The following is an 18,097-nucleotide window of genomic DNA, read 5'->3' on the forward strand; positions in this document are numbered from 1 at the left end:
ATTCTAAATGGTGAAAAACTGAAAGCATTCCCCCTAAAAACTGGAACAATGCAGGGATGCCCTCTTTCACCACTTCTATTCAACATCGTTCTTGAGATTCTGGCCAGAGCAATTAGACAAACCAAAGAAATTAAAGGATACGAATTGGAAAAGAAGAACTCAAACTATCCCTGTTCGCTGATGACATGATTATATATTAGAGGAACCTGGAAATTCCACCAGAAAACTCTTAGAACTCATAAGTGAATTCAGTAATGTAGCAGCTTACAAGATCAATGCCCATAAATCCAACGCATTTTTATACATAAGTGATGAATCTTCAGAAAGAGAAATTAGGAAAACTACCCCATTCACAATAGCCTCAAAAAAAATAAAATACTTGGGAATCAATCTCACAAAAGAGGTGAAAGACCTCTACAATGAGAACTATACAACACTAAAGAAAGAAATTAAAGAACACCTTAGAAGATGGAAAGATCTTCCATGTTCTTGGATAGGAAGAATTAATATTGTCAAAATGGCCATACTACCTAAAGTGCTATACAAATTCAATGCAATTCCAATTAAAATCCCAATTGTGTACCTTACAGAAATAGAGCAAGCAATTATGAAATTCATCTGGAAGAATAAGAAACCCAGAATAGCTAAAGCAATCCTTAGCAGGAAGAGTGAAACAGGGGGTATTGCAATACCAGATCTTCAACTCTACTACAAAGCAATAGTAACAAAAACGGCATGGTATTGGTACCAAAATAGAAAGGTAGATCAATGGTACAGAATAGAGGACACGGACACAAACCCAAATAAATACAATTTTCTCATACTAGACAAAGGTGCCAAAAATATGCAATGGAGAAAAGATAGCTTCTTCAACAAATGGTGCTGGGAGAATTGGAAATCCATATGCAACAGAATGAAACTAAACCCATATCTCTCACCATGCACGAAACTAAACTCAAAATGGATTAAGGACCTCAGAATCAGACCAGAGACCCTGCAGATTATAGAAGAAAAAGTAGGTCCAAATCTTCACCTTGTTGGTCTAGGATCAGACTTCCTTAACAGGACTCCCATAGCACAAGAAATAAAAGCTAGAATCAACCACTGGGATAGATTAAAACTAAAAAGCTTTCTCTCAGCAAAGGAAACTATCAGCAATGTGAAGAAAGAGCCTACAGAGTGGGAGAATATCTTTTCCAATCATACTTCAGATAGAGCACTAATCTCCAGAATCTATAAAAAACTCAAAAAAAGTCTACTCCAAGAATTCAAATAATCCAGTCGACAAATGGGCTAAGGAAATGAATAGACACTTCACAGAAGAAGATCTACAAGCAATCAACAAACATATGGAAAAATGTTCAACATCTCTAGTAATAAGAGAAATGCAAATCAAAACCACCCTAAGATTCCATCTCACCCCAATTAGAATGGCGATTATCAAGAATACGAGCAACAACAGGTGTTGGCGAGGATGTGGGGAGAAAGGTACACTCATACATTGCTGGTGGGGCTGCAAATTAGTGCAGCCACTCTGGAAAGCAGTGTGGAGATTCCTCAGAAAACTTGGAATGGACCCTCCATTTGACCCAGCTATCCCTCTCCTTGGCCTATACCCAAAGGACTTAAAATCAGCATACTACAGAGATACAGCCACATCAATGTTCATAGCTGCTCAGTTCACAATAGCCAGACTGCGGAACCAACCTAGATGCCCTTCAATTGAGGAGTGGATAAAGAAACTGTGGTGTATATATACAATGGAATATTACTCAGCCATAAAGAATGATAAAATTATGGCATTTGCAGGCAAATGGATGAAATTGGAGAATATCATGCTAAGTGAGATAAGCCAATCTCAAAAAGCCAAAGGAGGAATGATATCGCTAATAAGTGGAGGATGACCCGTAATGGGGGGAGGGAAGTGTTAGTGTTAGGGTTAGGGAGGGGGGCAAGTATGGAGGAAGGAAGTACTGTATAGAGGGTAAAGAGGGGTGTGAGGGGAGGGGGGAAGGGAAAAAATAACAGAATGAATCAAACAACATTACCCTATGTAAATTTATGATTACACAAATGGTATGCCTTTACGCCATGTACAAACAGAGAAACAACATGTATCCCATTTGTTTACAATAAAAAAAAAAAAGACTATTTGGAAATACACAGAGAATGTTATGGCTTGAATTCTGAATGTTCCTCAAAGACATGTGTGTTAAAGGTTTAGGACCCAACTGATGGCAGTGTTGGGAGGAGCTTGAACCTTTATGAAGTGAAGCGTAGAAGGAGAGATTTATGTCACTGGAAAGCAGGTCCCTGATAATGATAGTGAGACCGCAGTCTGCCTTCCCGCTTTCTCTCATTTTGCCTCCTAACCTCTGTGAGGTGAGTAACTTTGCTCCACCGTGCACTCCTCTGCACAATGTACCATGCCACCACAGTCCCAAAGTGATAGGGCTAGACAACTGTGGGGACTGCCCCCTAGAAGGAGGCCTACATGGCATTCTGTCCAAAGATGGAGGAGCCAAACAGGATCGTCGGGGACTAGGGCCCCATACCCCTTTCCTGTGCTCTGTGAACAGGATGTTCTTCTATGGACTCTAAGACTTTTCTTTTGTGATCTGAGAAACTGTCACCTTCTGTGTTCATATGGTCATTTTTTATTTTCTGTTACCCATCTACACTCTGCCAAATAGGCTAGACTGGCTAGTAACTGCTTATGCAAGACTTGACCTTTAAGATGTATGTGTAGCTTAACTGCAAGCATATAAAAGACAGCGTTATATGCAGTACAGATCGAAGCAGCTTTCTTTGTGACAAGTACTCCATCTCTCCTGAATAAAGCTCTTCTCCTCAGATCTTTGTGCAAAGACCGAGCCTTTGTTCCCATGCTTTGCTGGTGTTGCTGACAAGGTTTGTCCAACACAAGGTGACCTTCCAGTGTTGCTTACAGGGTTTGTCCAACACAGTGGGAGACCCTCTGGCATTGCAGACAACAATTGTGAAACAAGAAACAACAGACTAAAAGCTCTGAAGCCATGAGATAAATATTCCCCCTTCAGTAGTTTATCCTAAATGTTTTGTCACATTGATGAAAAGATGACTAACACAGAGGATATGAAAGATTTGGGTCAGGAGAGACTAGAGAAAGCCAAATCTATAGAAAGTTTATTTTTAAAAAATCATAACAGGAAACCACACAAACTTAGATAAGGATACACATATCCAGGGTCAGGTATGTAATTAAATTCTTCAATTAAAAGAAATATAGAGACCGAGTGGATTAAAAAAGATATCCTTTATATAGTGCTTTCAAGTAATCTACTTAAATTATACAGATACATGAGGATGAAAGGTGAAGAGATGGTGTAATATATTCTATGCAAGTGAACTCCAGAGGAAAATAAGAGTACTATCTATCAGAAAAATAGACTTTGATTCAAAAGCAGTGAAAGGAAAAACAAAACAAAAGGAAGGTCATTATGCAAAAATAAAGGAGCCAATTCAGGAAGAGAAAATATCAATTCTAAATATATGTGCACCCAACACCAAATATCAAATATTGATAGATCAGAAGTGAGAAATAGACTCTAAAACAATAACAGCTGTATAGTTTAACACCGACTTTTAGCAATGGATAGATTATCTACACAGAAAATCTACAAGAAGCAACAGAGTTATTTAGGACCAAATTTCCTTACAGTTAGCTATAGTATATTCCATTCAAGAACTGGTAAATACACATTCTTCTCATCAGCACATAGAGTGTTATCCAAGATAGAACCTATGATAGGCCACAAAATATCTCACTCATATGCAAACTATTTAGAATATTATCAAATCTTTCCAAACAAAACACAATGAAACTAGAATTAATAACAAGAGAAAATTTGGAAATTATAAAACACATGGAAATTAATTTAATTTTTGAGGGGTGGGGGAGAGATTGAAACCAGGGACAATTTACTACTGAGAAGAATCCCCAGTCCTTTTTTATAAGTTTTTATTTTGAGACAGGTTCTCTCTAAGTTGCTGAGGCTGGTGTTGAACTTGTTATTCTCCTCCCTTAGCCTCCTGAATGGCTGAGATTAAAGATGTGCACCCTCCTGCCCTGAACCTGTTGTAAATAACTTCCTTTTGAACAACCAATGGATCCAAGAAGAACTCAAGGACAAAATTTTAAAATGTCTTTAAAGAGAGAGAGAGAATATATAAATCTCAGGAGATACAAAAATTATAACTAAGAGAAAAGTTTATAAAAATCAAAGCCTACATCAAATGAAGAAACAGGAAAAAAAAAATAAAACAGAAAATTTCAAATATACACCCCCTTGCTGTATCTCAAGGAACTAGAAGAAAGAATGAACCAAAACCAAAATTAACAGAAGATAAGAAACAATAAGGATCACATCAGAAAGAAATTTTAAAAATCAAAACTAGCAAAAAATGCATAGGATCAATGAAACAAAGAGGTGGCTCTTTGAAAAGATAAATAAAATTGTAAAACACTTGATGAACTAAGAAAAATAGAAACAGCACTCAAATCAGTGATGAAAAGGGAGACATAAAACTGAAACCACAGACATACCAAGAACCATCTGAGACTTTTATGAATTACCATATGACAACAAATTTGAAAACCTTGAAGAAATGGACAAATTCCTGAAATAATACACATTATGAAGAAGATTGAATCATGAAGAAATGGAAAACCTGAACAGAATAATAACAAATAATAAGATTGAATAAGTCACTAAAGATCCCATCAAAAGAAATGCCCCTATGTAATGACTTTTCCTCTGAGTACCTCAAACATTTCACGACATTCTAATACCAATCTCCTTAGTTGGCCTCTATATGGAAGAGAAAGAATTCTTGCAAACTCATCCTCTTGAGACCAGAATAAACTGATACCCAAAACAGATAAACCAAAAAGAACATGCAGACCAATACACTTTACAAACACAGACACAATAATCCTTAACAAAATAGAGTAAACTAAGTGAAAGAGCACATAATAACATCACTCCACATTAACAAGTTGGATTCATCCCAGAGATGTCAGGATGGCTCAACACATGCATGACAAGTGTCATATATCACATCTACAGAATGAAGAACAAAAATTTCCATCACAATAGATTCAGAAAAGGCATTTCATATAATTCAAAATTCCTAAGGGAATTCTAAGGGAAGCTCTATAATAGCCAAAATTTGTTACCAAATGTCTTCTGGATACACACTACTCTCTTCATCATATGCTTTTGTTCATACAGCTCTTTCCAGAAACTACTATAACAACACTAATTCATTTATAATTGAAAAAGGTATTTTTTTTTTCCAAAAGTCCACCTCAAATATACCCCTTCCATGAAATAGTTCTTTTTAAAATGGTCTAGGAAGAATATATAGTAAAGCTGACAGTGCTTTCAATGAAATTTTTCCATCTACCCGGAGGAATACTTGCTGGGTTAATCAAAATGCTTTGGTATAATGGTCTAGTGTAATATGTTGTACAAGGAAAAGGCAATCAAGTTTCCAGATATTTGCAAATTAAATATTTGATAAAGGACTTGTGTATATATAGGATCCATGATGAACTCTCAAAATATATAAAAATAAATTTAATAACCCAATTATAAATGGACAAAAACTTGAAAAAACAACTCACTAAAGATATATATGCATCTCAAATAAGGACACAAAAATATGCTGGACATCATTAGTCATTTGGTAAATGTAAATTAAAGCCTCAAGCACAGATCATAATTTACCTATTAAAAATAAATACAATTGAAAAGATTATTTGTACTAGAATTAGTAGTGTAGAATTTTTGTAGTCAAAAATAGGAAACTGTTTTGTTAAGACATAATTAAATAGTTTTTAAAGGGGAGTCAAGTTAAGTCAAATTATAAGTTAATAGCTATGTCTGCATATCATGTAGTTTAGTTCATTTTTCAAAGTATTCATAGTGACTATGCTTTCATATACCCTGTTTTTCCCCACATTTTTTTTCAATAGCAATATTCTAAGTCAGTTAGTTGATTAATGAGTCTTCCAAATTATATGGTCTTTCCTTTTTCCCTATTTTTTGACAGTGGAAGCAATGTCAAAACAATAACAACAAATTTCAAATTTTTACTGCATATTTATATAGTACTATTCCGATCTGAATACTAAAACAAGTAATTTTTTTTTACATAATGAATGTTTATTAAAGACTACTATTAATACCCAAAGGGAACATCTAGGAATGTGAATATCATGTTAAAAATTCATCAGAAATTTTCTTCTAAGTTAGATTAAACAAAAACCCTGACCTAGCCTTCTAAACCCTCTGTAATCTTACCTGAGCATTGTTATGATTTAAATATTAGGTGTCCACTGAAACTCATGTGTGAGACAAAGCAGAGACTTAGAGATGAAATGATTGAGTTATGAGATTTTTAACATAATCAATGCATTAGTCCCATGACAGGGATTAACTGGGTGGTAACTGTAGGCAGGTAGAATGTAGTTGGAGTTGGGTGTGCATTTGGGGTATATATTTTGTCCTTGCTGAGTAGAACCCTTTCTCTTCTTCCTGGCACCATGTCCTGAGCTGCTTTCCTCTGCCATACACTTCTGCCATGATGTTCTGCCTCACCTCTGGCCCAGAGCTATGGAGTTGACCATCCATGGACTGAGACCTCTGAAAATGTGAGCCCCCAAATAAACTTTGCATTCTCTAATAGTTCTTGTCAGGTCTTTTGGTTACAGTGATGAAAAAGTAGACTAAAGGAAGCACAGACAAAGCCATACAATCAAAGAATTGAGAACACTATACTTTATATCCAAACTAAAATATACCTCAATATGTCAGAATTGCCACCTGTGGTGCAAAGTGGTGGCATAAATAATGATATCAGTTGTTAAATCTGGAACCATCTATAATGTTCTTGACCTCAAAGTTTGTAATACCTTGTGGAACAATTTGAACTACTCTGTAGAGCGTCCAAATATACAATACTCTGTAGAATAATTTCACTGGGTCCTAAAGGGAATTCTCTGGCTTTCTTGGGGAATTTAGTCCCTCCTCCTTTCTCTTTTGTCAAAATCATATAATGTACAATTGGTTGACACTTTTTTCTGAAAGCAAATTTATATACACAACATTCCTCAGTTTGGAAAATAAAATTATAAAATTAATTGATGTGCCCAGAATTTCTTTCTATATTTTTGTTCTTCTGTACTATAATTGTATTTTTTCTGTATTATAAATCCTAAAAGCATTTAAGGATCTCCACAATTTATTTCAAAGGAAAGGTGAGAGAAATGATTTCTATAATATTCATTATTGTCTATATAAAAGTTTAAAATTTTATTAATTTATAACAATTTACTACTGGGTTTACAAGATGTCAAGAAAAACTGATAGAAATGGAAAACTATTCATGAATTTTCTGTATATTATTTTCATGACTAAAGTCTGGATAAGAAAAAGAGCTAGTTGGAAAATTGATTTGTTTCTTTTGAAGATCTTTTATTATGTTGTTAACCAAACTATAATGAATTATGAGATACATTTTGGTGAACCAAAGCAATAATTTAAAACTGGGTTTGAAAATTCAATTGTTTCTTAAAGATATTGCTTTCTTAAAGATATCACTTTGTGGTTCTGATGAGATTAATTGTTTCATTAAATACATATAGAGCTCAAAACCTTCAAGGTGTCAAATATTAGCTTCTCTTCTTTTACTCACTTCTAAACATAATTTTATTGAATATGCATATAGACACTCAGATATATAATGATATATTTTATATGCATATATAAAATCAGGAGACATGCTTAAAATATCCCTCTACTTCTCTCTCCAGCATTTATGCCTTAAAAAGTATTCACACACAAACAAAATTTCAAAATTCAAAATTAGTTTTTGATTTGAGATTTATGGAATGAACTCCACCCCCAATTAAAACACATATAACCAGTGAAATTATTGGTGTGATTTTTTTATGCAGATAGTTTCAGTTTAAATGTTTGACTCAACACTATGTGCTAAAAGAAATTCAATGGAGATGAAATTTCAGTCAAGTAAATTACACACTGTAAAAGACAGGTAGAGATGTTTCTGTTGAGGCATAGTAGATTTTCAAACTGGGAAATACAGGATCAATTCCAAAACCAAACCAGTTTTCCACTTGAGACAAAGGGACAGATATTTTTGTAAAATTTAAATGGAAAAGGGAACATGTAACTGCAGCATTCCTTAGAGATAAGCAAGCCTGAGCCCAGCTCTTTGGAAAATTACACAGATTAAGTAACTGAAAATTTTGTAAATCCTTTGAAAGGTCCAGGTCAGAGGCAAGCTGGCCACAGTGATATCTTATAGGCTTCACAGAGTATGGGAGGAGAATTTTTCCACCTAGCAGTTTCAGTTCCCAGTTCATGTCTGTGAGATAACCCAACCTGTCAGCAAATCTCTAAGGCTGGAGAGCCATGTTTGCCTTTCTTTGATCAACTGAACATAAATTCTCATGTGAGTCAGTTCTAATCACTAGAATAATGAAGACAAACCATTTCTAAATATGGAAAGCATTCTAGATCATGTTTATGATCTAAATATGTGTGTGCATGTGTGTGTGTGTGTGTGTGTGTGTGTGTGTGTGTGTAAGTAATAGAACTACAGAAATTTTGTATATAAAATTTTAAATCATATCTCTCATTCATACACAAATTCCACAGGAAACTAAATTTTGGATTCTGATGGATGGTGAAGAATTCACACCTCTTGATGAACTGCCCAGTTAAGACCTTTGTTTACCATCAAGCCTCTGAGTCTTGTTCAGTCTTTTCCAGCCTTTCTTATTCTTCCTGTCTTCTTTGGCTTGTCTTTCCTACACTTCCCCATTTATGTCCCTTTCATTTTCTTCCTATCTTTTCCTTTTTTTCCCTTTTCTAAACTCAATTTTTTCATTCCACTTCTTCTGCTCCCCTTTTGCTTTCTCCATTTTCCTCTTTTCTCTTGACTGGAATATTTTTTTCTAAAATTCTTTAGGGAAATTTATTTCTCATTTATCTACAGCAGTAGACAAATGCTAACTCTTCTCCACGTCACTTGATGTGCTTCCCACTCCCTACTTATTCTCTGACCTTAATTTATACCCAGATGGAAAGGGCTTTCATTAAAGCCACCACAAGTCTCTTATTTTCATAGTCAGTGATTTCTGTTCACTCACTATCCTTGTAGATTATTGGTTTTGGTGTTTGTACTTCACTGTACTTCACTTTGCTGCCTGAGCATCTTCCCTCTCTTTATGTCCACATTATCTCACTCAGCTTTCCAGTTTTTCTGCTGCTTCTTTCATCACTCTGCTCAATATCTTCCTTCTGATCTCTCTCCCGTTTCTTTTTTGTTTGGGCCAGGACTCTTGGGTACAACATAAAGGGATTTTTTTATTGAATGAATGTTGGTTTTAACAGAGAAAGGCTGGTGAGATTGGAGGAATCACCTGTAAATTGGTCAGAAATAGAATGAAGTAGAGCAGTCAGTCACTAGCCAAAATCATTCCCCTATACTATCTCAATGCAGCCTGCTATTGCTGCTACTGATCATTTGGATGTCACATCTCACATTATCAATTTCATTCTTGAGTTTGGGACACATTTTTCTGGAGTCTTCATATACCTTGCCTGTGCTTTCAAAGTTCTCTTTGATCTCTCTTCATCTCCCACTCTCCAAATTCCAAATGTCTGGTGTGCTACTTTAACTGTCCAAACCTTAATTAAGTACCCTCATTCTACTGCAATAGGGTTAGAAATGTGAGTTTCTAGCTGTGGAGGGTTAAGAGTCTCTCCATCAACAAAATTTATGTGGTAGAAAAAGGGGTCAACTGTGGGTTTTCTAATGAATGACAAATGTGCACTTTATAACTTGTGTAATATAACTTTCTCAAATTTCTTTTCCATTTCCCTTTTACATTTGACATGCTTAAATGTGTAGCACATCCATAGCTATACCTTAAATTACTCCCAGTGACTTCTATATAGTTCTTTAAAGATGGAGTTGTAATAGTACTAATTGCATGCCACCTGGATTTTCAGAGGACATTCCTGCACTTATTGCCAAAGAATACAAGTTCTCAATCTCATTTTAAGTCACTTTGTGCCTACACTCTTTCACTGACTACCTACCTCTCATTTAAGATTCATGGATTCCCATTGACTCAACAATCTTAATGTTTTGAATTAATGTACATTTTGCTTCATCACTCTTATTTAAAGTCTTTTCACAACAGAGAAACACTTTTCATGCATGTGAAGCATCTCAATAGCCATTAAAAATATACATTCCAAATCTCTTTCTTGAACTATTAAGTCTCTTGCTACAGTAATTTCTTACTGTCTGTATTTTGGTGGTAAAGTCGCCCAGACAATTCTGATAAGCAATCTGTCTTGGAATCCTTCAGTGTTAGAAATAACTTCATTATTAACAACTCAGACTTCAGTTTCTTCTCACTGTAGCCTATTTTCATTCAGAAAGACTATTTAAGTGCCAATTTACATGCTGTAATTTGTCTTAAAAGTTTCCAGTATATAATTTTTGCCTGATAAACTAAGTTTAAGGTCTTTCACAGGCTACAAAGTCATTTCATAGTCCTGGACTTGAAAAGCTCTTTTCTGTTGATCTTGCACCATATATCAGACTCAGGATTTTTCTAGCACACTCAATAGTGTCCACATAAATTCAGCACATGCTTAGAATGTCTTTCCTCTTTCCTAAACCTATTTATTTCTGAATGTTTTATGAATTGAGACCATTGAATTTTACCATTCCTCCAATTTCTATAAGTCATAATATAATAAAGAAACGTAAAGGACACACTTCCAAGTGTATGTTTTGTTTCAATTTTATCTAATATTTTCATGTCATTAACAGTTAAGATCTGTTCTTTTTACATTCACTTCATTTCATTTCAGGTAGGACATGGAAATGGAAAATGCAACCTTGCTGACAGAATTTATTCTCACAGGACTTATACAGCAAGCACAGTGGAGACTCCCCTTCTTCTTAGTGTTCTTGGTGATCTACCTCATCACTATGATGGGCAACCTTGGCCTGATTGTCCTCATCTGGAGGGATCCTCACCTTCATATCCCCATGTACATTTTCCTTGGAAATTTAGCTTTTCTGGATGCTTGGATAACATCAACAGTGACACCGAACATGCTGGTGAATTTGTTAATCATGAGCAAGATGATATCTCTCACTGAATGCAAGATTCAATTTTTTTCCTTTGGAGTCAGTGTGACCACAGAATGTTTTCTCCTGGCAGCAATGGCTTATGATCGCTATGTAGCCATATGCCACCCTTTACATTATCCAGTGATTATGACCAATAGATTATGCATCTGGCTAATAGTTTTGTCATTTGCAGGTGGCTTTCTTCATGCTTTAATTCATGAATGTTTTTTATTCAGATTAACCTTCTGTAATGCCAACATAATACATCACTTTTACTGTGACATTGTAGCATTGTTAAAGATTTCCTGTACTGATCCTTCTATTAACTACCTTTTAATTTTTATTTTCTCTGGTTCAATTCAGGTATTCAGCATTATTACTATTTTTGTCTCATATACATTTGTTCTCTATACAATTCTTAAAAAGAAGTCTGAAAAGGGCTTACGAAAAGCCTTCTCCACCTGTGGAGCCCATCTCTTTACAGTGACTTTATATTATGTCCCCCTTCTCTTCATGTATGTGCATCCTGCATCTTCACAAGCAAATGATCAAGATATGATATTCTCTCTATTTTACATGGTTATAATTCCTGTGTTAAATCCCATTATCTATAGCCTGAGAAACAAGCAAGTCCTAGATTCATTAATGAAAATGTTGAAAAGAAATATTTAGTTTTTTCATAGAGTGAATTTTCTTGTTTCCAAAACAATGACAAATTCATGAAAGTTATGTTTGGATTTTTTTGGTGCATGCTGAATTTTTTTAACAGCTTAGTCATTAGTACCTGGCAAACTCTTTTAAATATTTGTATATCAGTCAACATCATATAAGGAAGTTTAGTTGTGTTCAAGGCATTCTATGATAATTAAAGAGGAAAACAAATAAAAATATTTTTAAGACCTGCACATCCTTTAATGCAGATTCACAAATAGATTAAGTGCTACATTCATGTGGACCCTCTGATAAGGACTTGAGTATATCTTTGATACCAATACAGGTTATAAGCTGGAGACTCATATCATAGTTCCTCCAGAGTGGTTAGCAGGCTTGTTTTTAGTTAAACACAGGCAAGTCTCATGAATTCAATTATTGCAAATGTTTGAGATTTTTTTTAATTTTAATTTTTTGCCACTGAGTAATTTTCCCCTTGTATTGGGGTTTCCTGTCAATTATATAACGTTTTACTGTTTTTTTTTCCCATTCTTAAGACCCAAAGATTATATTAGTAGTAGAACACGTGGTTTCTACTTCTACATTTTAAAGGGCTATTTTCGTAACTGAACTTTGCTTGAATAAGAAGGTACACATCAAGCTATGAGTACATAAGCAGGGTATCCAACCCACCAAGTTTCACTTTTGTTTGAGTGAGTATAGAAGAGGCATTTGGGGGCCTCTCAGTAAGTCTGACTTCCTCTGAGCATTCTCTTATACATTCATGATCTATGAATTCTCTACTCTGGTTTATTCTTCAGAACAAACCCAACATTTTAAACTTTCTTGAAACTTACCAAATTGCAACAACAGTTATGTGATCCCATTCTTACTTCTGTTATAAATTTATTCCTATATATTTTCATACCCATCATTTTTGTTATTCTATGAGATATTGAGAAACAGATAAAATATATTCTTTGCCAAGACCACATTCTGGACATTATATATTGATATTTTTTAAAGGTAACTATAAAATCCAAATACATTATTTAATGGATATTTAGTTGTAAAGAATGATATTGCATAAGAAGTTCAAGCAGTTGTCTGGAACACTGCTCATGTTGAATTGTAACCACTAGTAACATACTAGTAATAATAATAACATAGTAGAAATTTTATTATGAATTTATTTCTCATTGTGAAAATTTAAATTAATTCACAGTTCTGCTATCCTTATATGCATATACATACTTTAAAATTTTTTTTAGTTGTAGATGGACATGATTCCTTTATTTTGTTTATTTGTATGTGGTGCTGAAAATCAAACCCAGTGCCTCATGCATGCTAGGCAAGTGCTTTACCACTGAGATACATTTCCAGCCCTACATACATTTTTAATGCTACCTTTCTTCACGAGATTGCTGACAAAATTTTTCCTGCGCTCAAAGCAGCATCATTAGCATTTAAGAAAAAACAAGAGAGTATCTGAAAACACTAGTACATTATCTCTCAACTTTTAGATTGAGGATTAGCAAAGGTATTTATAGTAATCATATGTCAAAACCTTTCTGGCATAGGCATTTTGAGGTTTCTTTTAAAACTGTGGTTCTCAATTTATTGGACATCTGAATCACCTGTAGAGCTTATGAAACTACAGATTAGGTGGCTTCCTCACTAGTTTCCAATTCAGGGATGTTAATGCCATTGGTTTGAGGGCACACTTAGAAGATCACAGTTTAAAAATGATCTATAAAAAATTCAACATATTTAGAGACCAGTCCAAATAGAGTTAGTACATATATATTCCTTATTTATATAGTACTATGCAAATATTCTAAAGGTCTCCACCCTCCCTTTTGGATTTGCTTCCCTGTTTGGTGCAAGTCCATAACTGAATTCAATAAAGTGTTTAAAATGATGGGGAATTTGGTGTTTTTCAAACTTTTCCTGAGAGCCATTATTGACTGTGACAACAACCAGTAGACGCGTGTCGCCATTTCAGTAAGCTTAAGTGGAGGAAGCTCAGATTCCTTAAAAAAAATCCCTTGTCAAGTTGCATACTCCAACATTTCAAACATTATTTCATAGGAGATATTTATCTGCTGCAATCAAATGAAGTTTACCTCTTTTGAGACGGTAGCTTCTGAGACTTAAGAGCAAGAGATAACAATGATATCATATCTCCCTTTATTTTTCTAGAAGTAAGGTCACTAAATGTGCAGTGATTGTTTCTGTTTGTGAAGGTTTTTCATAGCATAGAAATGATAGAATGTAAGCACATAGCTATGTATCTCTATCTCTCTGTTCATCCATTCATCTACCCACCTACCCAACACATCCATCTGCAGATTTGCATAAAAATCTTAAGGCACATGAATAGTTTTCTTTCATTTTGTGTATTGTGCAAGAGCCATTTCATTAACATAGACCAAACATCTTATGTCTTTAGACAAAGTGAGAACTTACTGAATATCAATAAATTTATAAGCTAGACCACTTTCAGTAGTGGCATTTCACTGAATACCCATGTATCTCTTAATAGTTGTAAGCTGGGCAATCACAGATTCTTTTATTCCACTCTTAACTATTATCATTTACAACACTGAAATGATGCATCACACTTACATACACACACATATGAATATAGATATGCAGCAAAACAAAGAAAGGGTTAAGGAAGTCCTAGGTGCTCAGGAGGCTGAACTGAGAGCAATGGCAGAGAGCAAATGCAAGGAAAACTCTCACTGTAGGTGGTCAGGCAAAATTAAGAACCCTTCCAAGAGCTTGTTTGGGGCTCAGAGTTCTCAAAGAATGAGAGCTAATTCTGGACCAGCATCCAGAAAGATGGCAGTTTCAGAGTGTCAGCTTGAGCTATCAGCTTGAAGTGGGCCTCATGTAGTCATGATGGGCCAGAGAAATCATAATGAACTGAAACATGAGGTCAGAGGACCTGAGGTTCATCACTGTGGTGATTTTTGGAGGGAAGACTCCTAATGATTGATCAGGAGATAGGGTCAGTGTTCTGGCCCGTCCAGTCTTGAGGTCCTTCTCCTTTTATAGGTCTTGGGTGTGACATTCAATTCATTTAGTTATCTGATGTGTGCAATAAGGTCATGGACCTGGTTTTTCTGAGATTAATTTGATGTGTCTATGTATCTGTGTGCTTCTGATTTAATTTGATAGGTTCACTGATGGTCACTTCTGTTAGTATGATTAATTTATTTACCAGTTTGATCTTATTGCTAGGCTAGGCAGATGGTTATTGTTTACTTGAATAAACAAAACATAAAGTCAGGCTCTGGCTTCCAAATGTGTTGGCAAATGGGGAGCTGCAGCTCAGGGGTGGACATGGTCAGCTGGAGTCCTGGAGACAGAATGCAGTTGGTCCGGCAGGAGTCCTGGAGGTCAGGTATGGATTTCATTCTTACTCATCAACTAATTTTTGGAGAGTTGAGATTCTGAGAGAATCTTGCCTGATATGAGTAACCTTATGAAGAGTATCATCATGATGAGGAAGCAAAAGAGGAAATATCTGGAAAATTCCTTCATCCCTCAGCCTGTGAAGAAATCATGGGGCATTGATGAGGAACCTCTCTGCGTGGCCGCAGCAAAGTCATATTGAGGTTGTTCCAAAGAGGAAATATCTACATCTTTAAAAGTTTCCACAGTTTTTCTGGCCTGCATATGCAGGAAACATTGGAAGGTCTATGGCACAGGGAGCCTATCTCTGAAAATCAGTCATGACAAACTTCCAGTGGGGCAGAGTGGAAACAAGGACAAGGTGCAACACAAGAAGTGTCCCCTATTCCAATGGCTGAAGAAAGTTACCTTGTTTCTAGATCCACATGGGCCACCAACTATCTTAACCAGTGCAACCAAACTCCCAGGTCCCATCAGAGGTGAAGGGGGATTGGAAAATATTCACAGACACAGACCTTGAAGATTAAGCTGGGATCAGGTGGACCTTGCTCTCTGATGGAGATGCAGATATAAAAAGATATGCCAGCAATCTTTCTTTAAATATGTCTCATTTTCAGGTTAAAGACTATGCAACCATTATTCTTTGTATTAAATAAGTTACAGAAACTAGGACATCTTATGTTGCTTTTCTGTAGAAACAAGACAGAGTTGAAAAGTGCAATGTTAGGAGATTTGTTTAGCTCTCAAGAAAGTCCATTTTAAAAATTACTAAAAGCCAAGCAGAAACTGGAGAAGTGCAGCTGGTGAAATATTGTGGTTGCCTAGCATAAGAATCCCTTTCTTCCCAGGAGCTGTGCGCATGAAATGAAGGTCCAGGCTGATAAAACTCTTGAAGAGAGCCTGCTCATAACGGGCATTGCCACAGCAGCTAAGCATTCTCTGCCCTTTCATAGCACCAGGAATGCCACAGCCATGGGGTCATCAGAGACCCTCAATCTCAAACACTGCTCTTCCATCCTCTGTCACCACTCTCCACACTCTGGTTCACAGGAGACAGGGAATATCAGGAGACACCCCTAGTCTTCCCTCTGCCTCATAGATTGGATGCAAGGTTAAACTTCTCTGGAAATACCTCACCAAACTTTGAGGAACAAATCCTAGGTTTATTCTGCACCTGAACCTGGCTTGATTACCAGCCAGGTAATGGAAAAAAAATGGTCTCTGAAGAAACACATAAATTATTACCCTTTCTTATAGAAAAAATTATTTTTAAAAAAATAGAAGAATAGGGACAAACTGTGTTATGTATAAGTCTTCTATCATGTTCAAAATGGTATATCTCCTTATTTTTTGCTGCCTGTCTGATAAGCATATGCAAAGAAATTTCCATTAACTAATGCCAAAACTTATTCAAAAGCAGATAAAATATTATGTCACCTTTAAACCTAAGTTGCAGTAGGTCTTAAAAGATTGATTTCTCTTTTTATATACTCTACAATTCTGTTCTTTGAGTTACTCCCACATTAAGGGCTAAAGAAAAGAATGATAAAGAAAGGAGAAATGAAGGAAGGAAGGATGGAAGGAAGGAAGGAAGGAAGGAAGAAAGAAAGAAAGAAAGAAAGAAAGAAAGAAAGAAAGAAAGAAAGAAAGAAAGAAAGAAAGAAAGAATGAATCTGGATTGGCCAGGTGCACCAGGCCTGAGAATGTCATGGAATTCACTAATTTCCATGCATTTTTTATTCTTTCCAGATATTCACAGTAAGGAAAAATTAAAAGGATCACATATGTGCATATTGTCCTTTCAAATGTCTCATGAGGACTTCATGTTCTCTCATTATTTTTTTATAGCTGAGCTGACTCTAATCTGATCCAGTTGTGTAATATTTCATACTATGTCATGTTTCAAAGTCTCTGTCTTCTTCTGAGCTCCAGGGTATTTTTCTGAATTCAGCTTTTGTCCTGCATCTGTCGGTCTTGTTTTGTGTTCCTTGAGTTTCTTGCCTAATGTTTTCTTCTACTGCCTTTACTCAGAGTTCAATTATTCAAAAATTAACTGATAAATACATTGGAAAGAAAGAGATTCCTTTTGAAAAGACCTACAGATGGAGAATATACGAGGGTGAAAATGAGAGTAAATCTTTCACCTTGGAGAATGAGTAGCCCACATGAACCTTTGATTTTAGTCTTCCCCATTACTGGTGTAGAGTATACACCTTAAGTCTCCAACTGCACAGGTCTTATGTATGTTTTATAAAAATTTGTGACAGGTTTTATTTTAATTTCTCAGTGGTTAAATATGACTTTTTTTGCAATAAACATCTAAAGATATTTTGTTTCATAAGTGACAATCTATCAGTATAAATTCTTTATATCAGTTTTATGCATATGTGTGCATACCTGTTTATTCTATGTTGTATCTACATATATGCTTTTTTCTATATATTATGTATATGGTGCCAAAATTGGCATATATATAAAAAATAAATATTAATAAATTTACAATAAAAAAAAACATAAAGTCATTCTACCTTAATACTTATACTCAAAATGAAGTCACTTATGGCAAACAACTGCTTTATAAAATAGAGTAACTGGTAACTGTGAGTTAGGAAAAGTGTGAAAACTATTGTTCCATATGTCATGAAATAACTCAGAACAGGGTACAGCCTTCTCTTCACAACCACTACTGTTAACACTGGAGAACAAAAAAATTACCCCTGAGAACATGTATCCAATTGCAAAGAACTTGGCAGAATGATGTCTATGCCTTAAGATTTTGTGGAAGGCCAAACTTAAA

General features: G+C 35.3%; 1 protein-coding gene across 1 annotated transcript; it reads left to right on the forward strand.

Annotated features, from left to right (window-relative positions):
• Positions 1-10,968: 10,968 nt before the first annotated feature.
• LOC306637765 (olfactory receptor 5H8-like) lies at positions 10,969-11,898 on the forward strand (the record flags this gene model as incomplete). Its single annotated transcript, XM_079100556.1, has 1 exon — positions 10,969-11,898. One exon carries the CDS (start codon positions 10,969-10,971, stop codon positions 11,896-11,898), a length of 930 nt encoding a protein of 309 aa, XP_078956682.1.
• Between the last annotated feature and the right edge of the window lie 6,199 nt (positions 11,899-18,097).

The sequence above is a fragment of the Sciurus vulgaris genome (genome assembly GCF_902686455.1).
Source record: "Sciurus vulgaris genome assembly, chromosome: 10".
NCBI lineage: Eukaryota > Metazoa > Chordata > Mammalia > Rodentia > Sciuridae > Sciurus > Sciurus vulgaris.